The sequence below is a fragment of the Onychostruthus taczanowskii genome, unplaced genomic scaffold, assembly GCF_017590055.1.
Source record: "Onychostruthus taczanowskii isolate IOZ18803 unplaced genomic scaffold, ASM1759005v1 scaffold55, whole genome shotgun sequence".
Taxonomy (NCBI): Eukaryota; Metazoa; Chordata; class Aves; order Passeriformes; family Passeridae; genus Onychostruthus; species Onychostruthus taczanowskii.
Window position 1 is genome coordinate 4840811 of NW_024503124.1, and position 23132 is coordinate 4863942.

The 23132-nt window shown below is 55.0% G+C and overlaps 3 protein-coding genes across 5 annotated transcripts; 1 reads left to right on the forward strand and 2 right to left on the reverse strand.

The window, feature by feature from the left end:
• Positions 1 to 238: 238 nt before the first annotated feature.
• Positions 239 to 4888, reverse strand: LOC121342608. The gene is made up of 4 exons (XM_041417151.1): positions 4587 to 4888; positions 4221 to 4436; positions 3898 to 4078; positions 239 to 3772 (listed from the first exon to the last, which is right to left on the reverse strand). Exons 1-4 carry the CDS (start codon positions 4883 to 4885, stop codon positions 239 to 241), a joined length of 4230 nt encoding a protein of 1409 aa, XP_041273085.1. The 5' UTR covers positions 4886 to 4888.
• Positions 4889 to 4896: 8 nt separating this feature from the next.
• On the forward strand, positions 4897 to 13511 carry NAPB (NSF attachment protein beta). 2 transcript variants are annotated; one of them, XM_041417166.1, is made up of 12 exons: positions 4897 to 5028; positions 5121 to 5553; positions 7250 to 7329; positions 7617 to 7733; positions 8479 to 8525; positions 8603 to 8680; positions 9362 to 9417; positions 9645 to 9729; positions 10304 to 10408; positions 10648 to 10716; positions 10926 to 10976; positions 11882 to 13511. In XM_041417166.1, exons 2-12 carry the CDS (start codon positions 5456 to 5458, stop codon positions 11984 to 11986), a joined length of 891 nt encoding a protein of 296 aa, XP_041273100.1. In that variant the 5' UTR covers positions 4897 to 5028; positions 5121 to 5455; the 3' UTR covers positions 11987 to 13511. The 2 variants fall into 2 exon arrangements, with proteins under 2 accessions (XP_041273100.1, XP_041273098.1); XM_041417164.1 differs by having other exon boundaries at positions 4926 to 5553.
• A 486-nt stretch (positions 13512 to 13997) lies between these two features.
• Positions 13998 to 23122, reverse strand: GZF1 (GDNF inducible zinc finger protein 1). Of its 2 annotated transcripts, none has more exons than XM_041417162.1 (6): positions 23009 to 23121; positions 20545 to 21822; positions 18307 to 18401; positions 17672 to 17839; positions 16912 to 17069; positions 13998 to 15544 (listed from the first exon to the last, which is right to left on the reverse strand). In XM_041417162.1, exons 2-6 carry the CDS (start codon positions 21807 to 21809, stop codon positions 15233 to 15235), a joined length of 1998 nt encoding a protein of 665 aa, XP_041273096.1. In that variant the 5' UTR covers positions 21810 to 21822; positions 23009 to 23121; the 3' UTR covers positions 13998 to 15232. The 2 variants fall into 2 exon arrangements, with proteins under 2 accessions (XP_041273096.1, XP_041273097.1); XM_041417163.1 differs by having other exon boundaries at positions 15407 to 15544; positions 16912 to 17151; positions 23009 to 23122.
• Between the last annotated feature and the right edge of the window lie 10 nt (positions 23123 to 23132).

Consider the following 23132-nt stretch of genomic DNA (forward strand, 5'->3'; position numbering starts at 1 on the left):
TGGAGCAGATTCCAAACCTGGAATGTGTGGACACAGCGATGCCGAGTGGTTTCCTCCACCTGGGTGTTTCTGAAGGAGATTTTGGTGAGTAAAGTTGGTGGGAGATGTGCACACCCCCTTCTGGGCCTACTCTGCCTTCCCACCAGCCCTTCTCTCTAAATCCAAAGCCCTTGGAGCCATCTCCAAATGGAGTGGGGTGTCCTGCAAGCTGACAGTTTGCAATTAATTCCCAGCACAATTAGAGCTCTAAAGCACTTTGCTGAGGGACCTGGGTCTGTGCCAAAGCCTTTCCCAGTTCCTGACACGCATGGGAATGGAGTTGCTGGTATTCCCAGAGGGAATGTGTGGAGGTGAGGGAGAGTGCTGCAGCCCCTCTGCCTCTGAAATGGTGGATTGGGTTGGATGTAGGAGAGCCTGGCTGATCGGATATCCAGGAATCTAGGGCTGCCAGCAACCTGAGCTGCCTGAGTGGCCCAGGGTCAGCCTGCTGACCTCCAGAGGCCCTGCCAGCATCCCTCACATTCCTGCTCCATGCTGGGAGCACCAGGAATGACGGACAGCCCTGACCAACACCCAGGGAAAAGAGCTCCTGTACCAGTTCACGCACTTCCCGCATGGCTTCACTCGCTCCTCTGCTCCTGCATGGATGAATTCCTGCTGCCTCAGTGAGCTCTGGGGCTGGGGAGAGTCCAGCTGTGCTGTTGGGTGATCCTGGGAAGCGTTCCCGCTGCAGGCGTTCTGTGGGGCACCGCAGGATGTCCCTGTCGATTCCATGGATAACCCAGAGCTGTGTGACAAGGTAGTGTGCCTTGGCCGACCAGTACCACACCATGCCCTCCAGGTGGGGATCCCCAGTGTCCTGGCAGGGATCCCCAGTGTCCTGGTGGCTCTGGAAGTGCTGCCGGGCGCTTCCCACCACATCAGCCGTGAGGAGCAGGAGGTGGTCAGCCACGGATAGCAGGTCAGGCTGCGATGGAAGTGGAGCACTGGCCTCCAGAGCACCTTGGAGGGTGTTTCTGACCCTCTGGACATCAGCCATGAGCTGATTTGCCTTCTCCTCAAAACCTTCTTTGCTCCTCTCCTCTTGGGTGAGGTTGGACAGAGCTGCTCCAACCACATCTTGGATGAGCCGCAGCTGTTCCATGTTGACCCTTTCCATGTGGAGCAACAACGCCTTGGCCCTGAGGGCCACGTCCCTCTGCAGGAGCTCGAAGCGGATGGCCAAGCTGGCAGTAGGCAGTGGGGAGAGCAGGAGGGTGTTGGACACATCCAGCAGCGCTTCCATGAGCACCTGGATCTCCTCCCGGAGCACCAGGATTTCTCTGGCACTGTGGTCTCCAGGGCAGGATAAGTAGGAGAGCCGAGCAGCCTCCTGCAACCTGAGGGAATTCTCAGCCACAGCAGCCAGGAGGCTCCGTGGGCCAACCTTGTTCCTCGCAGCTCTGCTCAGCTCCCTCAGGAACAGGACATCCCTGCCCACAAACTGATCCATGGCATCCAGCAGGACACGCATGCCAATGGCCCACCGGACACCATGCGGCTCCAGGATAGCCTTTTCCATCGCACAGGATTCCCTGAAGGACACTGCCTTCTCCAGGAACCCTTTGGTGTTCAGCTGAGCACAGGAAAACTTGGCTTGGAGCTGCAGAAAGCTCTCCTGGATGTGAGAGGGATTGGGATTTTCCCTACTGCAGGCTGTGCTTGCAATATCTCCTGCCACCTGCACTGCTCCTGCTAAGCCCAGCAGGGTCTCATCCAAAGCCTGCTTCCCTCTTGGAAAGTCACCCGAGAGGATAAATCCAAGCACTTGCTGGGCCAGACCATTCCAAGAGCCTGCCACAGCTGCCAGGCACTCCCGAGTCTCCTGGATCCTCCCCGAGAGCCTGAGTGCCATTGGGAGAAGCCTGCCTGGAGCAGGGAGCTGCCCAGGGACCGTTTCTCTGGCCAGGCTGATGATCCTTGGGGTAAGTGCCTTGATATCCCAGTGCTGCTCCAGCACCTGGAGCTGGGGGGGTTCAGCCACAGGCAGCGCTTCCCGTGCTGCTTCCACATAGCCATCGGAGAGCTCCAGCAGGACGGAGCAAGCAGCACGGACAGTGTCCAGGTCACCAGCTTGGGATGCTCCCAGGAGAGCTGTGATGACTGGGTGTGTATCCCCTTTCCATGGATCCTGGTGGAAGTTAGCTGGTGGTGAAGATGGATGACTTTGGGTATCTCCTTGGAATGCTGCCTCATCCGTACTGGTTCGTGTCCCAGCGTGGGATGGGCTGAGCTCCAGCCCCTTTTCCACCTTGGTGCTCCGCACTTGCTCCCGGAGCGGGCTGAGGATCTCCGGGTGGTTGGACCCATCCAGCCCGGCTTGGACACGGAGAGCAGAGTCCATCAGGGAGCTCGATGCCTGGGAAAAGGCATCCCGGCTTTGGAGGCAGGAAAATCTTCCTGGAATGAGGGCCGTGACTGCTCCCAGCTCCAGGATGGATTTGGCCAATTGCTCCACCCACACCAGCAAACCATTCCTGAAGATGGGATCCGTGGTCCTGTCCACGTGCCGGGTGGTGGCTCCGACCACCCAGCGCGCCCAGCCCATGAGGCGAGCGGTGTGCCAGGAGAATCCCTTGGGATCCCAGCATTCCAGTGCTGCTTCACACCATTCCTTTTGCTTGGCCAGCTCCAGGATGGATAACTCAAGGAATTCCCTCATGCCGATGGTGTCCTCAAAGCAGCGCAGGAGGCTGTTGGTGACTCTGGCCCAGGCACAGCACAGGGCCTGGAGCTGCTCCATGGTATTCCCACTTGTTTCCATGAGCAGGGAAGGGAGGCTGGCCAGGAGGCTCCGCAGGTGCTCCATGCCTTCCCGGATTTCCCTGGCAGTCTGGGCCTTGACACACCTGGCCAGGAGCAGATCGGCCGCTCGGAGTATCCGCTGGGCCTGAGCGAAGAAGGCGACAATGAGGGGCTGGAGCTTCCTTAAAATTCCTCCTGGTCCTGCTGGACAACAACCTGAATGAGCAAGGCTAAGGGCACCTTCAACCAGCTGCCTCAGAGGCTCCTTCTCCTCGAAGAATCCATCCAGGATTTGGCACAGCGTGGCCCTGAGCGCTGCCCGGTCCAGGTTTTCCAGCTCCTCCCTCAAGCTGTGACATTCCCATTCCAGGCCCTGTTCTCCCTGGCCCTCCCTCTGGCTCATGTGGCTGCAGATGCTCCTCCTCAGCTGCAGCAGGGCCCAGCAACGTTCCACCAGCTCCAGCTGCAGATCCAGCCTGGAAGACTCTGCCAGCAGCATTCCATGGAGAATGACCGCTTCCAAGTGGGAGCTGAACCCACCCTGGGAAAGGCGCAGGGGGTCAGAGTGGGAGAGGAGAGCCTGGAGCCTGCTCATCTGCTGGGAGAAGATCCCACTCCTGTCCTGTGGCTCCATGAGCAGGGAGAGGAGCTCCCTGATGGCCCTCTCCGTCAGCTGGAAAACAGAATCTTGGGAGAGGTCAGCTTGGCTGTCCCTGGAATGTGTCAGGGCTGTGTGGATGAGTGAGACGCACTTGTGGAGCAGCTGCAGGGCCTGGGCCAAGCTCTTCCCTCTGGGACAATCTCCCAGTTCCTGGAGGCGCTCGGCTGTTAGGCGGCTCAGCAGGAGCACGGCCTCAGAAAAGGCCTGGAATGCAGCCAGCAGCCCTGGAGTGTCCCGGGCATCCCGCAGCACGCTCAGGCATTCCAGGAGCCAGCTGGCAGCACCAGTGATCCTCCTCATCCCTGCAGCCTCTTCCAGCTGAAGGATCTAACCAGGAAACAAAGCAGAAAAGCTGCTCAGGTCAGGAATTCCCATTCCCGTTCCATCCCTGGAGCGGGGGGAAGGTGTGGTTTGCTCCATGGATCTGCTGGCCCTTCCCAGTGTCCCCTCACCTTTGCTGTCTCCATCAGAGTCTTCCTGGCGGCCGCTGCCAGGTGCTCTCGGTGCCGAGGGCTGTCCGGATGCTCCTGGAGCTGGAGTGCTGCCAGCACCACGTCCCTCCCAGCCTGGAGCAGGGATTCACCCACGGGACACATCTCTGTGCTCCCTTCCTCACCGGAATCCTCGGACAGCCTGGAATGCAAGGACTGGGCTCAGCACTCCTGTCTCTTCCCCGCTCCCTATCCCACCTCTCCAGGAGGATACAAGCTCCCTGCCACCTTTTCCATCTCTTCCCAGCCCCAAAATCCAGCCGGGAGACTCCCATGCACCTCACCTCCTTGCCACAGCAGCGAGTTCTTCCATAGCTTTGGCTAATTTTCCTGCCTTTTCCCCCAAAGTGGGAAAGGCTGGACAAATCCCATCTTCCCGTTCCAGGGCGAGGAGGAGGTGGCAGAGCTCCACAGCCATAGGGCAGAGAATTCCCTGGATAGCTTTGTTTTCTGTTGGGAGCCCAAGCTCAGAGAGAGAAAAAGGCTCCATGTTGTCCTGCCTGGAAAAGGGAAAACCCCCTGGGGTTAATTGGGATCCAGTGTGGAACAGCTCCCGGTTTTCCCAGCGAGCTTGGATGGGGATGGCAGTTCCTGGCTTGGGAAACGCTCGCGGCTTTAATTTCGCCCAGCCCTGAAACCAGGTCACTCACCTGGAATTCCTGGGACACCGGAGCCGGGATTTCCTTTCCCGGGGGATCATCACACGGTGTTCCCGGCACTGCAGAGCCGGCATTCCCTCAGAGGGAGGGATTCGGGACAGCGAGCCGGGGGGAGCGCGAGGTCTTTCCTCCCCGGTTCCCGCGGTTCCCGGGACGCCATGCGGGACGTTCCCATGGGAGCGACGCCGGGATGCGCCAGTGTCGCCATGGAGATAACGGGCGCGGGGTGATGACGTCGCGCCGCGCGCCGACCGCGGGGCACGCCGGGAGTTGTAGTTCGGCGCGTTCATGGTAATGGGATTCCCTCGGCCCGGGTGCGCAGGGGAAGGATCAAGCAGGAATATCCCAGTTTTCCCCGTACGGGGCTCGCTGCTTCCAGGAGCGTTTTTGAACAACTCAAATGTGCGCTCATGTAACGGGGCCAGGATCACAGGTGACCCTTCTGATTATCCTTAGTGTGGAATATTCCCAGGAGAGTGTAGCCTACCGCCCGGGAATCTGAGCTTCAGCTCGCCTGCGTTACAGGTGCGGTAATTCCCTGGAAACTCGCAGAGTGACATAAACAACCTCCAGGATAAGGACTGATCTGCCACAGATCCCACCGCCAGCTGGGATCCCGCTCCCATTCCCAGAGCCGCCTTTTGAGTTAGCTCCCGAAGGAATCCCGCTTTTGGGAATACCCAGAGCGCCGCGGCTGCGCGGGTCCCAGCCGCCGGGAGGAGCCGCTCATCCCCGATCCCCGCCGGATCCCGCATCCCGCACCCTGCGCGCGCCCCGCCCCGCGCACGCGCCCGGCGCGCTCCCGCTGCCGCGGCGGAGGAGGAGGAGGAGGAAGAAGGAGAGCAGGAAAAGCGGGAGCGATGGACAGCGCCGGCAAGGAGCGGGAGGCCGTGCAGCTGATGGCGGAGGCCGAGAAGCGGGTCAAGGGCTCGCACTCCTTCCTGCGGGGGCTCTTCGGGTGAGCGGCCCCGCATCCCCCCATGCAGGGAACTGTTTTTAACTCCCTCCCATCTCCTGCATCCCATCCTTCCCCATCTCCTACATCCGCCCCCTTGCCTATTTCCTGCCCCCCTTTGCCATCTCCTCCATCCTCCCCTTGCCGATCTCTTCCCCCTTTTTCCTAACTCCTGCCCCCCAGTGTGGGTGAGAGTCTTCCTTATCCCCGCCAGGGCACACGGAGCGCTCCCATCCCGATCCAAAGCCGGATCCCCTGGAGCAGCCCCTCCTGGCCATCCATGGCCACAGGGATGTGACGGGCGCGCTCGGCCTCTGCGGCTCCTGTCCCCTCCCCGCGCCCGGCCCTCGCTCGTCCCGGCCTTATCCCGGGGGGAATAATCTCCCGGGATTCACCCTGGCACGGATGGGCTCTCCCGAAATCCCAGGGGACACCGGCACCCCCGGGCTGCGGCCGGCGTTATCCCAGAAAATGGCAGAGCGTCCTTTTCCCGGGCCTGGTTGCTCCAGGCTCGCTGTTCCTGGGGGAGTGCCTGGAAGCGGGCTGGTTTGGCCACCTCAGCGCTGCTTTTCTTTAGTTTTTTAAGGAAAGAACATTCCCGGAGCGATGCTCTGTGAGGGCCGGGAGGTTTTTATCCATCAACCCGGAAAAATCGGCTGTGGCCGCCCTAAAATCCACAAGTTTTAAATAGAAATTCCTCTCTGGCCTCCGGCAGATTAATCAGTCAGGGCCTGCTCCAGGAGCGTAATCCGGGTGGCAAATTCCTGAAAATCCTTGGAGGGAACAGGCAGAGATTTCGAGAGAGGAATTTTTAATTTTCAGGGCTAAAAACGGATGGAGGGAAAAAAAAAGGAAGGAAAGGTGGGGGGTGGGGGTGACTCGGCTCTTGGCATCTTCCCTGCAAACGGGATGTCCAGGTTTCCCAGTGCCGGCCAAATGCCTTCTTCCCACTTGGGCTCTTCCTGGAATTGCTCCATCACCTTGCACAAAAGCTGTTATCCCTTTATTTCTAATTTTTGGGATTAAAAGGCTGGGAGCTGCCCTGTTCCAGGGGCCTCTCCGAGTGTAGCATTCCTCGGTGCCACCTCCATTGGCTTTGGCTCATGCCAGAGGTGCCTTCCAAGGGCAGGGAGGGATCCAAAAATCCCACTTGTGCTTCCAAACTGACCATGCTCAGCTGCCAGAGGGAGAGAGCGAGGGGAGAAAAGTGCCAGAATTCCCAGGGGATGGAAAAGAAAATGGAATAATCCCTGTTGTGAGGGTGATTTAAGAGCAGTGTGGATGTGGCACTTGGGGACATGGATTTTGGGGGAATGTTGGACTCATGGGCTTGAGGGATTTTCCAACCTTAAGGAGCTGGGATTCCTTTTTTTTGTCTGTGGGAGCGGAGCTTGATCCCACCTGGCTCCTGTCAGGGGGTTATGGAGAGCAAGGAGATCCCCCCAGAGCCTCATTTTTTCCCAGGGTTTCCATGAATAATCAGCATTTCCTTACCAAAAATCTGACCTTTGGCATCTCGGAATTCCGGGAGAGCCCCCAAATCCAGCATTCCCCTTTCAGTGTTCTCACATGGGGAGTGGGATCAGCCTCACAGAGCCTGGAGAGGCCGAGATTCCCAATCCCAGTCCCAATTTTGGCTCCGGAGCCATGTTCCCTCCTGGCCTGGCCTCGCCTCAGGAGCATTCCTGCTGCATTCCAGGGGCAACACCCGGGTGGAGGAGGCCTGTGAGATGTACACCAGGGCTGCCAACATGTTCAAGATCGCCAAAAACTGGAGTGGTGAGTCCAAATTCTGGGATCTGGGGGTGCGTGGATCATCCCAGAGCACCCAAATGTCTTCCTGTGAATTATTCCATGGGGAATGGTCTCTGTGTCCATGCAATTCCTATTTAAATACTGGGAGAGCGGACAAAGGAAGTGAGCTGAAGGGTCTTGGGGGAATTTTAAGATGCCAGCTGGTGATCCTGCTTGGGAAGCCCCTCATCCCTGAGTCTCCCCGCGTCCCGGAAGCAGCGCATTCCCACTCACTCACGGGATTCACGGGATGGGTATTCCCTCTTTTCCAGCGGCAGGAAATGCCTTTTGCCAGGCAGCCAAGCTGCACATGCAGCTCCAGAGCAAGCACGACTCAGCCACCAGCTTTGTGGACGCCGGGAACGCCTACAAAAAAGCAGATCCGCAAGGTAAGGCGGCGGAACCCGGCAGCGGGATGCGGGATTGCTCCCGGCCAAACGCTCACTGCTGGCAGAGCTGCGTTCCTGCTTTTCCAGAAGGTGCTTTGGGATGATGCGGGAGGTCAGCGCTATCCTGGCGTCTCCTCTTGGTGTTTGTTGGGGTTTGGGATGCTGCAGGGTGTTGGGACTTTTGGCAGCTTCCATCCTGGTTTGGCTTGGCTTTAGGGAATGGCTTCCTGAGGAATGGCGTCAGGCAGTCACTGGGCTGGATCGCAGTAGGAGCCCTGCCGTGTCCCCGAGGCTTTCCCTAGTCCTGGCCTTTGTTGGGTTGAGAATAAGTCATCTGGGATTCTTTCAACCTGGTTGTGATTTTTGGGAAGGTCTTCAATCCACTTTTTCCTAGCTAGGTCTGGAAGCAAACCCTCCACCTCCCACCAGCATTATCCCAGGAGACATGGGAACAAACTCAGGGTGGATGACACCCTTTTGGAGTGGTGAAACTCCCAAATTCCCACTTTCAAAAACAGCAGTGTTTTGGAGTTGATCCCTTGAAGTTTGCTCCATTGGGGGATGCAGACAGCAAACACGGGGTTGGGTCATGCTGGTGTTTGTTCCCTTTGGGAATTGCTGGAGGTGCTGGGGGCTGAGGTCATTCCAGAGCCCCCTCTGTAGGTAGCTATTCCCTGGAGCGGCTGCCGGGTGGGAGTTGGGAGTGGGACGTGGCTGACGCTGTTGTCTCTCACACACGCTGCAGAGGCCATCAACTGCTTAAACGCAGCCATCGATATCTACACCGACATGGTAAGGCCCCGCTCCTGGGAACGCCGCGCGGCTTCCCGGGAACGCCGCGCCTCATCCCGCTCCCCTCCCGTCCCCAGGGCCGCTTCACCATCGCTGCCAAGCACCACATCACCATCGCTGAGATCTACGAGGCCGAGCTGGTGGACATCGAGAAGGTGAGGGGACGTTGGTGACATCATCAGTGACATCACTAGAGGCCCTGGCATGGCTTTCCCAGAAAACTTGTGGTTGTCATATCCCTGGAAGCGTCCAAGGCCAAGCTGGAGCAGCCTGGGATAGTGGAAGTTGTTCCCCCCAGTGGAAGGGGATCACCTTTGAGGTCCCTTCCAACCCAAACCATTCTGGGATTTCTTAGCCCTGAGCTCAAGAATTCCCTTCTCCCATCCAGCACCAGAATTCCCGGTGTAGGTTCAGTCCAGCCCTGAGTTGGAGTTAATGGTTTTCCCAGCCTGGAGGCTTTCCTGGAGCAATCCCAAGTCTCTGGTGTGTCCCTGTGCCAGCAGCACTGGCTGAATGCTCTGGTGAGAATCCACCTCAGTGTTTCCCATTGGAAAAGCTCTTGGGGAGTGTCATGGAGCCATTTTAGTCACTTTAGTTCCCATATCAGCACTGATTCCCTTGTTCCCACTTCCAAACTCCCTGAGCAGGAATCCCACTGCAGATCTCCTGCTGGAATTTTGCAGGATAAAACGGGATGTGATTTAGGGGTTGTTTTGCAGGCAAGGATTTTCTTCCTTGGCTCTGCTCCATTGGATCCCATCTCTGTCCCTGAATGTTGGTGCTGTTCCCTGGGGTGCTTTATCCCAGGATGACTGATCCCACATTTCTGTCCCCAGGCCATCGCACACTACGAGCAGGCTGCAGATTACTACAAGGGAGAGGAATCCAACAGGCAAGTCCTTGGGATCAGCGGGAAGGGCTGGAACAGGGATCTATCTCTGGAAGAGGGATCAATCCCAGACACTCCCACAACCAGCACACTTCTGATTTGGGCTATTTGAAGAGAATTCCTCTAAATCCCAGCTGTGGGTTCCCACTTCTCTCTCTGGGACGGGGTGCTGGGGCGTGGGCTGGTGAATTCCTGGGATTCAGGGCCTGATTTCTGGGATGTGGTTGCAGCTCAGCCAACAAATGTCTGCTGAAGGTGGCGGCCTATGCAGCGCAGCTGGAGCAGTACCAGAAAGCCATCGAGATCTACGAGCAGGTCAGGAGCTAAATCCCATGGGAATAGCACCTCTTCCCAAGGAAAAGGGCCCAGGGGTTGGCAAAACTGCCAGAATCAGGGAATTGTTTAGGCTGGAAAAGCTCTCTGAGGTCAGAGTCCCACTGTTCCCCCCGCATGGCCAAGTGTCCCCAAGTGCCACATCCATGATTTTCAGTGTTTCCAGGAAAAGGTTGGGAGAAATCCATAAAAATTCACTTTTGAATATATTTACAACTCCCTTTGACAGAAAATTCCCTCCTGGAATTTATCAGCTCTGCCTTTTGTTGGATATTTACTTGGGAATACCAACAGTGCTGCTTGGTGCTTCTAGAGGGTAAATTCTGGAGCAACTTTTTCCCAAATGGATTTGTTTTTTCATTTCCTTATCAACCAAGGATCAGCCTGTGGGATCTGACTTCCCTTGGGATGAGTTCAAAACCACCCTGCTTCCCAACAGCTTATTGGCATTTTTTCCCTGCCTTTTATTTCCAGCCCTGTGGCTCAGGGTGGAATAGGAATTGGTTTAATCCAGGCTTTCCTTTCCTGCCCCCTTTTTCCATGTTTTTTTGTCCAGGTGGGAACAAACACGATGGATAACCCTTTGCTCAAGTACAGCGCCAAAGAATATTTCTTCAAAGCTGCCCTGTGCCACTTCATCGTGGATGAGCTGAATGCCAAGGTCAGTTATCCCAGAATTCCAATTCCTCCTCACCAGCCTCGGCCAGCTGGGAGAAGCTCAGTGGGCTCACAGCTATTTCCCCAAAATCCCTGATCCCTCCTCTGCAGTGGCTGGAATTCTTGATGTGCCACTGTCACGTTGGATTCTTGGTGGATACTTTCCCAAGTTTGAGGATGGGAAGGCAAATGCTGGGAAAAAAAATAGGAATAGTGTGTGAAGGGAACTCTTCTCTCTTTCAGCTTGCGCTGGAGAAATATGAAGAAATGTTCCCGGCTTTCACAGATTCCCGGGAATGCAAGCTATTGAAAGTGAGTAACCAGGGGGCTTTCCCACTTTTCCAGGGGTTTTCTCTTTTATCCCAGTATTTTAAAGGACATCAGCCTCACTTTTCCCTGGATTTGGCCCAGACCCCCGTTTGTGGTGGGTGCTTTTCATGGTCTCTGCTCCCTGGGATGAGATGCTGGAATGGGAACATGCGGAATAGAGCATTCCCTAATTTTTCCTGGTGTTTTCCCAGAAACTGCTGGAAGCTCATGAGGAGCAGAACAGCGAGGCCTACACCGAGGCTGTGAGTACTCATGGGTGCACTTGGGAATGCTGCTTCTTCCTTTTCTTTTTTGGGATGCCTGTGCCCTGTTCAGTATTGGGGAACCTGCAGAGAGGGGACAGCTGCTCCAGCAAGGTCCCAGCTTCCTCCTTCAACATTCCTGGAGTTTCCTGGAGAGTTCAGATCCTGCCTGGGTTTGCTACAGCTCCTTTGGTGTTTGACAGGAGCTCAAAAAGCTTGGGTTGGATTTGGAGAGATTTTTCTCTGGACTGTGGCCCTGTGCCTTTTCCCTTTTTTTTCCTCTGCTTTCCCTTGTTTCCCCTCACTTCCCCTTTTTCTTTTTTGCCCTTCTTCCTTTTCAACCCCTTTCCTTTTTCCCTCTCCCCTCTTTCTTTCCTTTCCTCCTTTCTAGCCTCCTTTTCCCCCTTTTTCCTTCCCCCGCTTTTTCCTTTCCCTTTTTCCCCTTTCTGTTTTTCTTTTCCCTTTTTTTTCCTTTTTTTTCCTTTGTTTTCCCCCCACTTTTCCCTTGCATTTTTTCCCCCTTTGTCCTTGATTTTTTTTTTCCCCTCTTGTTTTTCCCTTCCTTTCCTCTTGGTTCTTTCCCTTTCTCCTCTTCCTTTTTTCCTCTTCTTCCCCTTTATTCTCCCTTCCCTTTTTTCCCCATCTTCCCCTTGCTTCACCTTTGCCCTTGTTTCCCCTTTTTTTTCCTTTTTCTTTATTTTCCCCTCCCTTTCCCCTTGTTTTTCCCCTCCTTTCCCTTTGTTGTCCTTCTTTGCACTCCCCCCCTCCCTTTTCTCTCCTTTTCCCCTCTCCTTCATTCCCAGGATGAGCCCATGTCTGCCACTCCCCCCTCCCCATCCCCGCCGCATTCCCGCCTCATTCCCTTTCCCGCCCGCTCCCTGATCCACGTTTTTTGCCGGTGCCAGGTGAAGGAATTCGACTCCATCTCGCGGCTGGATCAGTGGCTCACCACGATGCTGCTGCGCATCAAGAAAACCATCCAGGGCGAGGGCGACGGCGACCTCAAGTGACGCCCGCGGGCCCTTCCCGCCTCCAGCCGAGGACTTTTCGGGAATTCCCGACCCAATCCCGCGCTTTCTTTCGTCGCTTCCCACTCCCATGGCTCACTGTGTTTCTTTAGCCCCCGCTCTGTGGTGACGCTCCGGGCGGATGCCAGGCGGGAGAAGCCCTTGGAGCGGAATTCCTCCTTCTCCTCCTCGGGTTTGGTCCCGCTCATCCCGGTGCCTGCACTCGCAGCTCCCGGTTTTCCTGCTGTTCCGTTGATTCCAGCATGTAAATATTCCATCCAGGCCAGCACAGTACAAATAAGCGCTTCCAGCCCGTTGTGTTCCCATTTTCCCGTTCTCAAGTGTTGGATACACTTGGATTTGGGGGTCTGGAAGTGGTGCTAGGCAGAGGCTTTGGGAATTGGGAATATCCCGCACACCCCTACCACGCCACAGGCGTTCCAGGAGCCTAGGATCGGTGTCAGCCCTAGGTCCTGGTTGGTTTCCACTTTTCTTGGATTGATTTTCCACTTTAGTTCGTGGTGCATCCCCATCTCTCCACTTCCAAATAATTCCACCTGAGGAAGGATCTATTTTTGTACCTCACCCTCTGCGTGTGCCGGGCACAATCCCTAAATTCCAACTCCTCGGCTGCATGCAGGTGTTGATCCCACAGGAGCCTTGTTGGAATTCGGGTGGCAGGGGGGACACAGTTTGCTTGGGAAAAGTTGAAAAATTCCTGCAGGAATTGATGGGTATGTTGTTACGGAGAGAGGATTGAGCTGCCTGGTTTTTCAAGGATGCATCGGAGGCGTCGGGAACTTGTGCAATTTGTCACTCTTTGGGAAGAGTGAAGTCGGCAATTAAGGGCTGTTCTGGAGGCTCCAGGCAGCCCCAGCCCCTCTTTCCTCTGGAAAAGTCAGGTTGGAATGTTGGGCTTTGGATAGAGCTTGGCTCGTTGGGCTCTAAAGTTCTGAAAACCAAAAATCCCGATCCATGCCAAATTCTCCTTGGTTTGGTGTTTTCCCACCCTTCCCAATCTCTGTTTCCCACAGGTCCTTGTGTTCATCCCAAACATCCCAGCCAGATGGAAAAGCCCGAGCTTGGGAGGCAGCAGGGGGGATCTCCCAGCTCCAGGTTTGGAAGCACATAGAGTTCGTGCATTCCCATCCTTAGGAATGGCTTTATCAGGCGTCCAGCACTGTGGGAGCCGGGATGAGGGGAAGCACAGCTTGGGAGGCTCCACTTTTCCCGGTGTTTTTTCGGTTCTGTTGCCGTTCCCTGTGTCAGTGTTGTAGGACAGGAGGAGCAGGAGGGCTGTTACTCCATCCCTACACCTGGTAGTTGTGTGTGAGTAGCTCCAGCATGTCCTCTGCAGTATCCATGGTGAATTGTGACGGTTCCCAGGTGACAATTCCGCCACTCCCGCTGTATTCCCGCCCCACCTCCGTCACTCTCTACTCGGAAAACTTATTTAAGGAAATGGCCTTAGCAAGAATATCATGTTTGGTGTGACTGTACATGAATAAAGTGAAAATCATGGATGGAAGGAGGGAGAAGTGGTTCTTCTGGAAAACTCAAAAGGCTGGAGCATGGTGGGATGATGCAGGCTGGGAGGGGGTGTGATTCCTTCAATTCCTGTTTGGAATCATGGAATGGTTTGGGTGGGAAGGGACCTTAAAGCTCATCCTGATCCAGGGACACCTTCTGCTATCCTGACTTGCTCCAAACCCCGTGAATACTTCCAGGGATGGGGCAGCCACAGATTCTCTGGGAAAACTCTTCCAGGGCCTCCCCATCCTCACAGGAAAGAATTCCTTCCCAATAACCTACCTGAATTCTCCCTCTGTCACTAGGAAGCCATTCCCTCCCTGTTGTCCTGTCACTATAATTCCTGATGAAGGATCCCTCCCACTTTTCCTTGTAGGCCCCTTCTGAGGTTTCCAGGGAACCTTCTTTTCTCCAGGTGAACTTTCCAAGTCTGTCAATATCCCAAAGTGTCCCACTGGATAAGACTGAGTCGCTGGGAGGTCTCCATATTCCATATTTTAATAGGAACAGCTCAAACAAGTAACTCACTTCCGTATGTTCGCAGAGTACAAAACATTCCCCGTCTCCGGATCCAAGTGCTCAGCCCTTAAATATATCTACAACCCCTTTCCTTCCATTGGGAATAACTGAGCTCCAGCAGGAATAAATATCTCAAATATAACCTCTTGGAAATGTCCTCTGGTACAAAAATTCCCTTTTTTCTAGCTTAGAATTCCATGAGAACGCCTCCGCCATCCCTTTATCCCAAAAAATAGCTCTGTGCCACAGGTGGGGGGGTGTCTTTATTGCTGGATCTCACCAGGCTGCATTGTGCTTATCTTTCCCAAAGTTCTGCTCACAGCTTCAGCTGAGGAATTGCTGTGGGAATACTACAGGAACAGGTAAAGAAATGGGAAAAAGAATGGGGAAAGCTGTGGGTTTTTACACTGGGAAGCCCATCCCAAGGTTTGAAGCATCAAACCGTAGCACAGCGAGCTGCTGTTGCGAAAAAACAGGAGTCAGCCCAGCTGGAACAACACTCCAAGGCTCCTTCCCTGGCCAGGGGAAATCCCCCAAATCCCATTCCACTAAAATGGAGCAGGAAAAGCCTCTGAACTGAGCCCCTTCCTTTTCACAGTCTTCTAGGAGATGTCTTGTTCTCGTATTTGCCCAATTCCATGGGAGCTGGAGCAGCTGGAAGGTGAGAACTGACAGGATCCCAGTGCCAGACTGCTCCAGTTTCCCTGCAATTGTAAAATCAAGGAAGTAGCACTTGGCTGCCACCTGCCCCTTTTTGCTGCTCAGAGACTCCAAACTCCTGGAATGAAACTCCAAAGCTGCTCCCACTCTTTGGGATCTTTGGCAAAAGCAGAGGATACCAACATTTCCTGAAAAGCAAATTTAGCCAGACTTCTCCTGGATGAAATTCCACTGGGGAAAATGCAGCAAATGTCACAGAGAAACATCAGTTCTCCTGATTGTCCATGTGGCATTGAATTCCCTGGAAAACAAACCTGCACCAGCAAGGTACCTGAGCCGCCCCCTGAATGCGGAGGGGATCAACTCCCACAAATTCCCTGGTGTGGTGCCACCCTGCCCGACCATCAGGAGGTGGAGCTGGGGAAGGAATTTCCAGAGGAAAGCTGGAAATCCACTCTTTCCCAGCTTCCCACCACCAGCCTCCCTCAGGCCAAGGACTGTACAAGGGGTGCAGCCTAAGGAGCAGGAGGCAATCCCGAATTATTCCATGTTCACCAGGGCATGGAGCTGGGGCTGCCCAGAGTCCGTCTGTGTGTGGAGCACGGTGAGTTCTCCCAGCAGGGACTCCTGTGCTCCAGAGGCCTTACAGTCCGTGCTGGAATTCCCACTTCCCGGGACTGCTGCCAGGCTCTGGTAGGGGCTGTTCTCTGGGAAGGACAGCAGCTTTTCTGGGATTTTGGGGGACGCTTCGTATTCCTCATCGGGAAGCTCCGTTTTGTGCCCCTCGTCATTCTTTGTGGCTCCTTCCACGATGACGAGGAAGGACTTCCAGGGGGTGTTTTTATCATGGATCTGCAAAGGAATAACCAGGAGAGAGAAGGCTGGATATGGGATGACAAAGTTTGGATCAAGCTTGTATTTGATGTTGGTAGGAAAGGTTTTTGTTTTGGAGTCATGGAATGGTTTGGGTTGGAAGACCCATCCCCTTCCATGGACAGGGACACCTTCCCCTGCCTCAGGTTGCTCCAAGCCCCGGCCTGGGTTCGTCCAAACCCAACCTGGTTTTGAACAATTCCAGGAAAGCAGCACCCACAGGTTTTCTGGGGAAACCATGCCAGGGCCTTCCCAACCTCCCAGGGAACAATTCCTTCCAAACATCCCATCTAACCCCAATTTCCATCAGAAAAGGTTTTTGTTTTGGAGTCATGGAATGGTTTGGGTTGGAAGATTGGACCGTACAGATGATCCAATCCCACGCCCTGCCATGGACAGGAACACCTTCCCCTGTCTCAGGTTGCTCCAAGCCCTGTCCAACCCAGTTTTGAACAATTCCAGGAAAGCAGCACCCACAGATTTTCTGGGGAAACCATGCCAGGGCCTTCCCAACCTCCCAGGGAACAATTCCTTCCCAACATCCCACCTAACCCCAACTTCCATCAGTCGGAACTCCGCTCCGGGCTTATCCCATCAATCCCGTGGAGCGCGGCTCCGAGGAGCCGTGGCGGCGCTGAGCCGCCCGCCGCCGGGATGTGGGAATGCCGGGGCAGCGGGACCGTACCGAGGTGTGCCGGCGCAGCGTGGATTTGTCGGTGAAGGTCCTGCCGCAGGCGTTGCACATGAAGGGCTTGAAGATTGGACCGTACAGATGATCCAATCCCACGCCCTGCCATGGACAGGAACACCTTCCCCTGTCTCAGGTTGCTCCAAGCCCTGTCCAACCCAGTTTTGAACAATTCCAGGAAAGCAGCACCCACAGATTTTCTGGGGAAACCATGCCAGGGCCTTCCCAACCTCCCAGGGAACAATTCCTTCCAAACATCCCATCTAACCCCAATTTCCATCAGAAAAGGTTTTTGTTTTGGAGTCATGGAATGGTTTGGGTTGGAAGATTGGACCGTACAGATGATCCAATCCCACGCCCTGCCATGGACAGGAACACCTTCCCCTGTCTCAGGTTGCTCCAAGCCCTGTCCAACCCAGTTTTGAACAATTCCAGGAAAGCAGCACCCACAGATTTTCTGGGGAAACCATGCCAGGGCCTTCCCAACCTCCCAGGGAACAATTCCTTCCCAACATCCCACCTAACCCCAACTTCCATCAGTCGGAACTCCGCTCCGGGCTTATCCCATCAATCCCGTGGAGCGCGGCTCCGAGGAGCCGTGGCGGCGCTGAGCCGCCCGCCGCCGGGATGTGGGAATGCCGGGGCAGCGGGACCGTACCGAGGTGTGCCGGCGCAGCGTGGATTTGTCGGTGAAGGTCCTGCCGCAGGCGTTGCACATGAAGGGCTTCTCGCCGGTGTGGATGCGGTGGTGCCGCTGCAGCGCGTTCAGCTGCGTGAACTGCTTCCCACACTGGTCGCAGCAGTACGGCCGCTCCCCTGGGAATGCGGCATGGGAGACAGGCTGGGAACGCGGGCAGAGCACAGCTGCTGTGCCTCGGGAATGCCCAGCAACCCCTGGCTGACAGGGAATGGTCAGGGGAAAACAGCCTGGTGGTACAAATGTCACACTGCCACCCGTCTGGAGGCAGCAAATTCCTGCCAGCCCCATGAAGATGTGCTGCCACTCTGTTTTCCCATGGATTTTCCGTTAGAGACTCAAGTCCTGCCCAGAATCCAAGTATCCCTCCCCCTTATTCACTCTTCTCTGAGCAAGAACCCCTGAGCCACCCCCAGCCCTGGGATCGCTCTGGAGACACCAAAAACTCCCTGTTTGGAAACATATCCCATTTTCCTCCCTCCCTGGATAAACCTCTGGAGCTACACCAGAGCTCTCCATCACCAATGATCCTGGCAGCTTATTAAGGTATCTCCACAGCCTGTGGAAGCATTCCAGGGAATTGCTGTCACTCAGAACTAGTGGGAGAAGGGGAGAACATGACACATCAAGCACTGCACACGGGGAAAAACCTGGCTGAGAATTCCTTGCTGGAATATTGCAGAGGTGAGGGGTATGATCAAAGAAAAGGGACACATCCTACCTGTGTGGACTTTGATGTGCTGGTACAGGGAATTCCGCTGGGCAAAGGTCCGGAAGCAAACCTCACATTTGAAGGGTTTGGATCCCGTGTGGATGCGGTTGTGGTGTTTCAAGTATTCCTTGGAGGCAAAGCTCTTCCCACAGGTTTCACACATGAAAGGCCTTTCCCCTAAAAAAGGGGGAAAAGGAGGATTAAACCAGCAGAGCTTTGGGAATGCTCTTAAATATCCCACAGAAATTCCAGAGCATGTCCTCACTGTGGGGATATTTAAAGGTCACCCAGTTCCAAACCATTCCATGGGCAGGGACACCTTCCCCTACCCCAGGTTGCTCCAAGCCACTCCCAGCCTAGCCTGGAACAATTCCAGGGATGGGGAATCCACAGCTTCTTTAGGAAAACTGTTCCAGATCCTCACCACTCTCTCTTTGGGATTTCTTCCCAAAATCCAATTTAAATCAACCCTCCCTCAGCTTCAGATCACGGGATTATCCTTGGGAACCCTTCTCAGGCAAATCCCACCCAGGAGATGACAATATCTCGTTTTATCCATAAAAACGTGAACAAAAAGCATTTTCTGAAGGCAACATTTTCCCTGGAATGTTTGGGATTGGATTTTCCCGGTTTTCCAGCCTCACCTGTGTGGCAGCGCCTGTGGTAGATGAGCATGTGGTTCTGGGTGAAGCGGGCCCCACACTCATCACACACAAAGGGCTTCTCCCCTGTGTGGATCCTGCAAGGGAAAAGAAATGTTGGAACTCCAGGATGAGCCTGTCCCTCATTCCCATTGATCCCTACTGCTGGCTAAACACCCACATCCAAAACTGTTACGGTAAAAGCGGATTTTTCAAGGTGACATGCAGCCAAATCCCAAAAATTCTCTCCAGGTTGTGGCGCCAAATCCTTTGGGATGTGAGAGAAAGTTTCTCAGGGCGTTGGGATGGCTGCTTTTCCTGGAGAGGCACATCCACGTGGCAAAAATATATCCCCAAGGATGAGAAATCCCCACCACCGGCTGCCACCGCACCCGAAATTAAGGCAGCGTTGAGTTTCCAGTGTCCAAAATTCCTGAAAGGGCTCTGGGAATGGAAAAATATCAGGTTTAAACCCTCAGAGAGGATTTTTTCCCCTCATAAAAATGTCTCTGTCTGAAGACAGATAAAATTACTGATAAAATCAGGGTCAAGCCCCTCAGAGAAGATTTTTACTCTGATAAAAAGGTCTCTGTCATGAGACAAGCTAAAATAGCTAAAATGACTGATAAAATCAGGGTCAAGCCCCTCAGAGTTAATTTCTGCCCTGATAAAAACACCTTCAGAAAAACAAAACTGATAAAATCAGGCTCAACCCCTCAGAGAGGAATTTTTCCCCTGATCAAAATGTCTGCCCTGAGACACATGAAATAACTGATAAAATCAGGTGAAAGTCCATCAGAAATGATTTTTACCCTGGTAAAAAACACCCTGGGGCAGATAAAATAACTGAGAAAATCAGGCTAACCCCCTCAGAGATGATTTTTGCCCTCATGAAAAAGGCTCTGCCCTGAGACTGATAAAAAAAAGGGATAAAATTAGGTTAAACCCCTCAGAATCTACTTCTGCCCTGATAAAAATGCCCTCAGAAAGATAAAATTGATAAAATCAGGTTAAAACCCCTCAGGGATGATTTTTTCCCCAATAAAAAGAGCCTGGGACAGATAAAACCCAGCAGGTGCTGGATCAGCTCTGTGTGGGTGACATCGGTGACGCGCCACCTCCTCCTGTTCCCAGATCCATTGTTTTCCCTACTTCGCCCCCAAATCCGTCATTTTCCTATTGAAAACCCTGCCAAATCCTTCCCAAATATTTCCACACTTGTCGTCGTATTGAGTCTAAGGATGTGCTGGAGGAATCCCACCTGGATTTTCCTGCAGCACAGGCCTGGCCCATGCAGGATATGAGGAGAAAACAAGGATTGGGGAGGCCCTGAGGGCCGAACCCTGTATCAGGAGAAAACAGGGATCTGGGAGGCCCTGAGGGCTGCACCCCATGTAAGAACAGGGATTTGGGAGGCCCTGAAAGAGAAAGCCAGGATTTGGGAGGCCCTGAGGACTGGATCCCATCTGAGGAGAAAACAGGGATTTGGGAGGCCCTGAAAGAGAAAACAGGAATTTGGGAGGCCTTGAAAGAGACAACAGGGATTGTGGAAGCCCCAAGGGCTGCACCCCACATGAAAACTGGAATTTGGGAGGCCCTGAGCGCTGAACCCTGTATCAGGCGAAAACAGCGATTTGGGAGGTCCTGAAAGAGAAAACAGGGATTTGGGGGGCCCTGAAAGAGAAAACAGGGATTGGGGAGGTTCTGAAGGCTGCACCCCATATGAAAACAGGGATTTGGGAGGCCCCGAAAGAGAAAACAGGGATGTGGGAGGCCCTGAAAGAGAAAACAGGGATTTGGAAGGCTCTGAGGGCTGCATCCCATATGAGGAGAAAACAGGGATTTAGGAGGCCTTGAAAGAGAAAAGAGGAATTTGGGAGGCCCTGAGGGCCTGTATTAGGCAAAAACAGCGATTTGGGAGGCCCTGAAAGAGAAAACAGGGATTTGGGAGGCTCTGAGGACTGGACTGCATTTGAGGACAAAACAAGGATTTGGGAGGTCCTGAAAGAGAAAACAGGGACTGGGGAGACTCTGAGGGCTGAACCCCATTGAGGAGAAAACAGGGATTTGGGAGGCCCTGAGGACTGGACGACATTTGAAGAGAAAACAGGGATTTCGGAGGCCCTGAAGGAGCAAACAGAGATTTGGGATCCTCTGAAGGCTGCACCCCGTTTGAGGGGAAAACAGGGACGTACCCGACCCCGAGGGCCGCACCTGGAGCCCGGGGAAAGCCGCTCCTACCTCATGTGCGTTTTCAGCGCCGAGGGCTGGGAGAACTTGGCCTGGCACTCGGGGCAGCCGTAGGGCTTGTGTCCCGTGTGCGTCCTCTCGTGCAGCCGCAGCGCCGTCCTGGAGCTGAGCCCCTTGCCGCACTGGTGGCACTGGTGGCGCTGGCCGCCGCCCTCGTGCACCTGCAGCACGTGCCTCTTGACGTCCTTCTTCCTCTTGAAGCGCTTGGCGCACAGCTCGCAGGGGAAGCGGCGCTCGCTGCTGTGCACGTGCCGCTGGTGGCTGCGCAGGTTGCAGCGGTTGGCGAAGGTCTGCGCGCACGTCTCGCAGCGGAACTCCAGCGCCGAGGCGATGCCGTGGCTCTGCTGGATGTGCTTCAGGAAGCTCTTCTCGTACAGGAACTCCTTCTGGCACGTGCCGCACTTGAAGGCGCCGCCACGCTTCTTTCTGTCCTCCTCGCCCTTGGGGAGGTTGTCCGGGGAGGTCTCCTCGGGTTTGCCGGAGTTCTCCTCCTGCTCCCGCTCTCCCTCCTCGCCCTTGGGCTGCTTTTCCTCCTCGGCGTTCTGCTGCTGCTCCCGCAGCCTCCGGGTGTATTTTTTCTTCGGGATCTCCACGAACACCTTCCTGCCGGCCAGCCGCCCGCTGGCCCTGCGGATCTTGGCGTAAGGAGCCTTCAGCACTTCCTTCTTTTTGTCCACCTTCTCCTTGGACTTGGCGGCCGGCCCCTCGGGAGACGCTCCGCGGCCGGGCGCGGCGACGGGACAACCCGTAGAGTCCCGCTCGGCCTTCGCCGCGGGCACGGCGCTGGGGCGGGCGGCGCTCTCCTCCTCGGAATTCTGCGACTCCGAGAAGCTCTGCAGCTCCAGCAGCACGGACTCCAGCATCTGCTTCTTCAGCTGGAAGCAAGTCTCGGAGAGATCCAGGCACTTGAGCTTCTCGGCGATCTCCAGCATGCGCTGCACCCTGTCCTCCTCCACCTCCACGCGCGCCGTGTAGACGAACTCCAGGAAGGAGGCGAAATCCGCCACCTGCACCTCGTTGAGGAACACGTTGCTGCGGGGGCCGTCCACGGGCTTCTCGTTGAGGAAAACCTCCTTGAAGAACTTGCTGGTGGCGGCCAGCACGGCCTTGTGCGCCGGGAACTCGGCGCGCACGCCCTGGTACTCCACGCTGACGGTGACGTCGCACAGGTGGCCCAGCAGCCGCAGCTGCTGCATCTCGTTCAGCAGGTTGATGGGGGAGGATTTGGATTCCAGCAGCACGGGGTTGCTCTCCATCTTCCCTCTCTCCCTGCCAACGAGACCCCCCAACGTCAGCCGGCGGGACGCCGCGGGTTTGCGGCGGCCGGGAGTTTCGTGGAATCGCGGGGGTTGGGAAGAGCTCCGAGGTGGTTTCATCCAACCTCGGACGGATCTCCAGCGCCTCAAGGAAACCATGAAGCGAATCTGAGCCTAAATCCCAGCCCCAGTTTTCCATGAAACCCTCTGGGTCAGGGATGGATCAAACAGAGCTGGCACCCGGAATTAAGGAATGATTCCTGGCCTCACCAGGCAATAATAATAAAAGGAAGGCAAGACTAAGCAAAAGTTCACTGCAGTCCTAAAAACCTGCCTGAAAATGCTTTCCACATAAAATTCCAAGCTCTTGTGTGATGGATAATGGTACTCACACAGTGAAAATCCCCAAAATGATGGGAGCTCCCCAAAATGGACTCACAGCCTGCACATTTTGAAGGCCCATTTCCAGCCTTCCATCGGGCCCTATTTCTCAGGAATGTTTGAAGCTGCTCCAAAGCTTGTAAAAAGCGTGGAAGTTTTGGGGTGTTTTCCCCAATATCTAACCCCAGGACAAACCAGGTTTCTATGGACTTCAAGGTGCTCTGAGGAATCTGTTGAGTCTAACCCTGTTCCTACCGCAATCTGAGGAATTTCTTTCCATGTCCTGGGAATTAAGTGGTGTCCCACCCACTGCTTTATAAACAACCGGTGACACCAAAGTGCCACTTTTTTTACCCCAATAAAATGATTTTCAACTACTTCTCCTGTTATTTCACAACTACCTCTCCAATTCCATTTGAGCACTGTCCATTTCTCAGGAATACCTCCCCTTCCAGAGGCAAAACTGGCTGGAAAGAGGCAAAAAGTTCCAGCCCAAAGGGGAATGGGGAGAGAATTCCCAGGCGGCTGCTGCTGAAGCCATGGAGAACCCCACAGTGCCCACTTCCAATCCCATTTGCAAAGGACCCTGGATCACATGGAAGTGCTGGGGTGGGGAAAAACACGGGGGAAAAACACGGGAGAGGAAAGGGGGGAAACAAGGAGGGGAAGGGGGGGGCGAAGAAAAGAGAAGGGAAAAGAACGGAGGGAAAGAGGAGAGGAAAAAAGGGGGAAAAAGAGGAGGAGAGGGGGGGAATAAGGGGGAAAGAGGGGAGAAAAAGGCGGCGGAGGGGCCAGCCCGCCATGGCCCCCGCACTCACGGCTGCCGGCCCGTTCCCGGTTTGTTCCCGGTTCGTTCCCGGCCGCCGCTCCCGCTCAGCCCCGGGCGCGGCCGGAAGCGCTGACGAACCACGACCCCGGCGGAGGCGCGCCGGAAGTGACGTC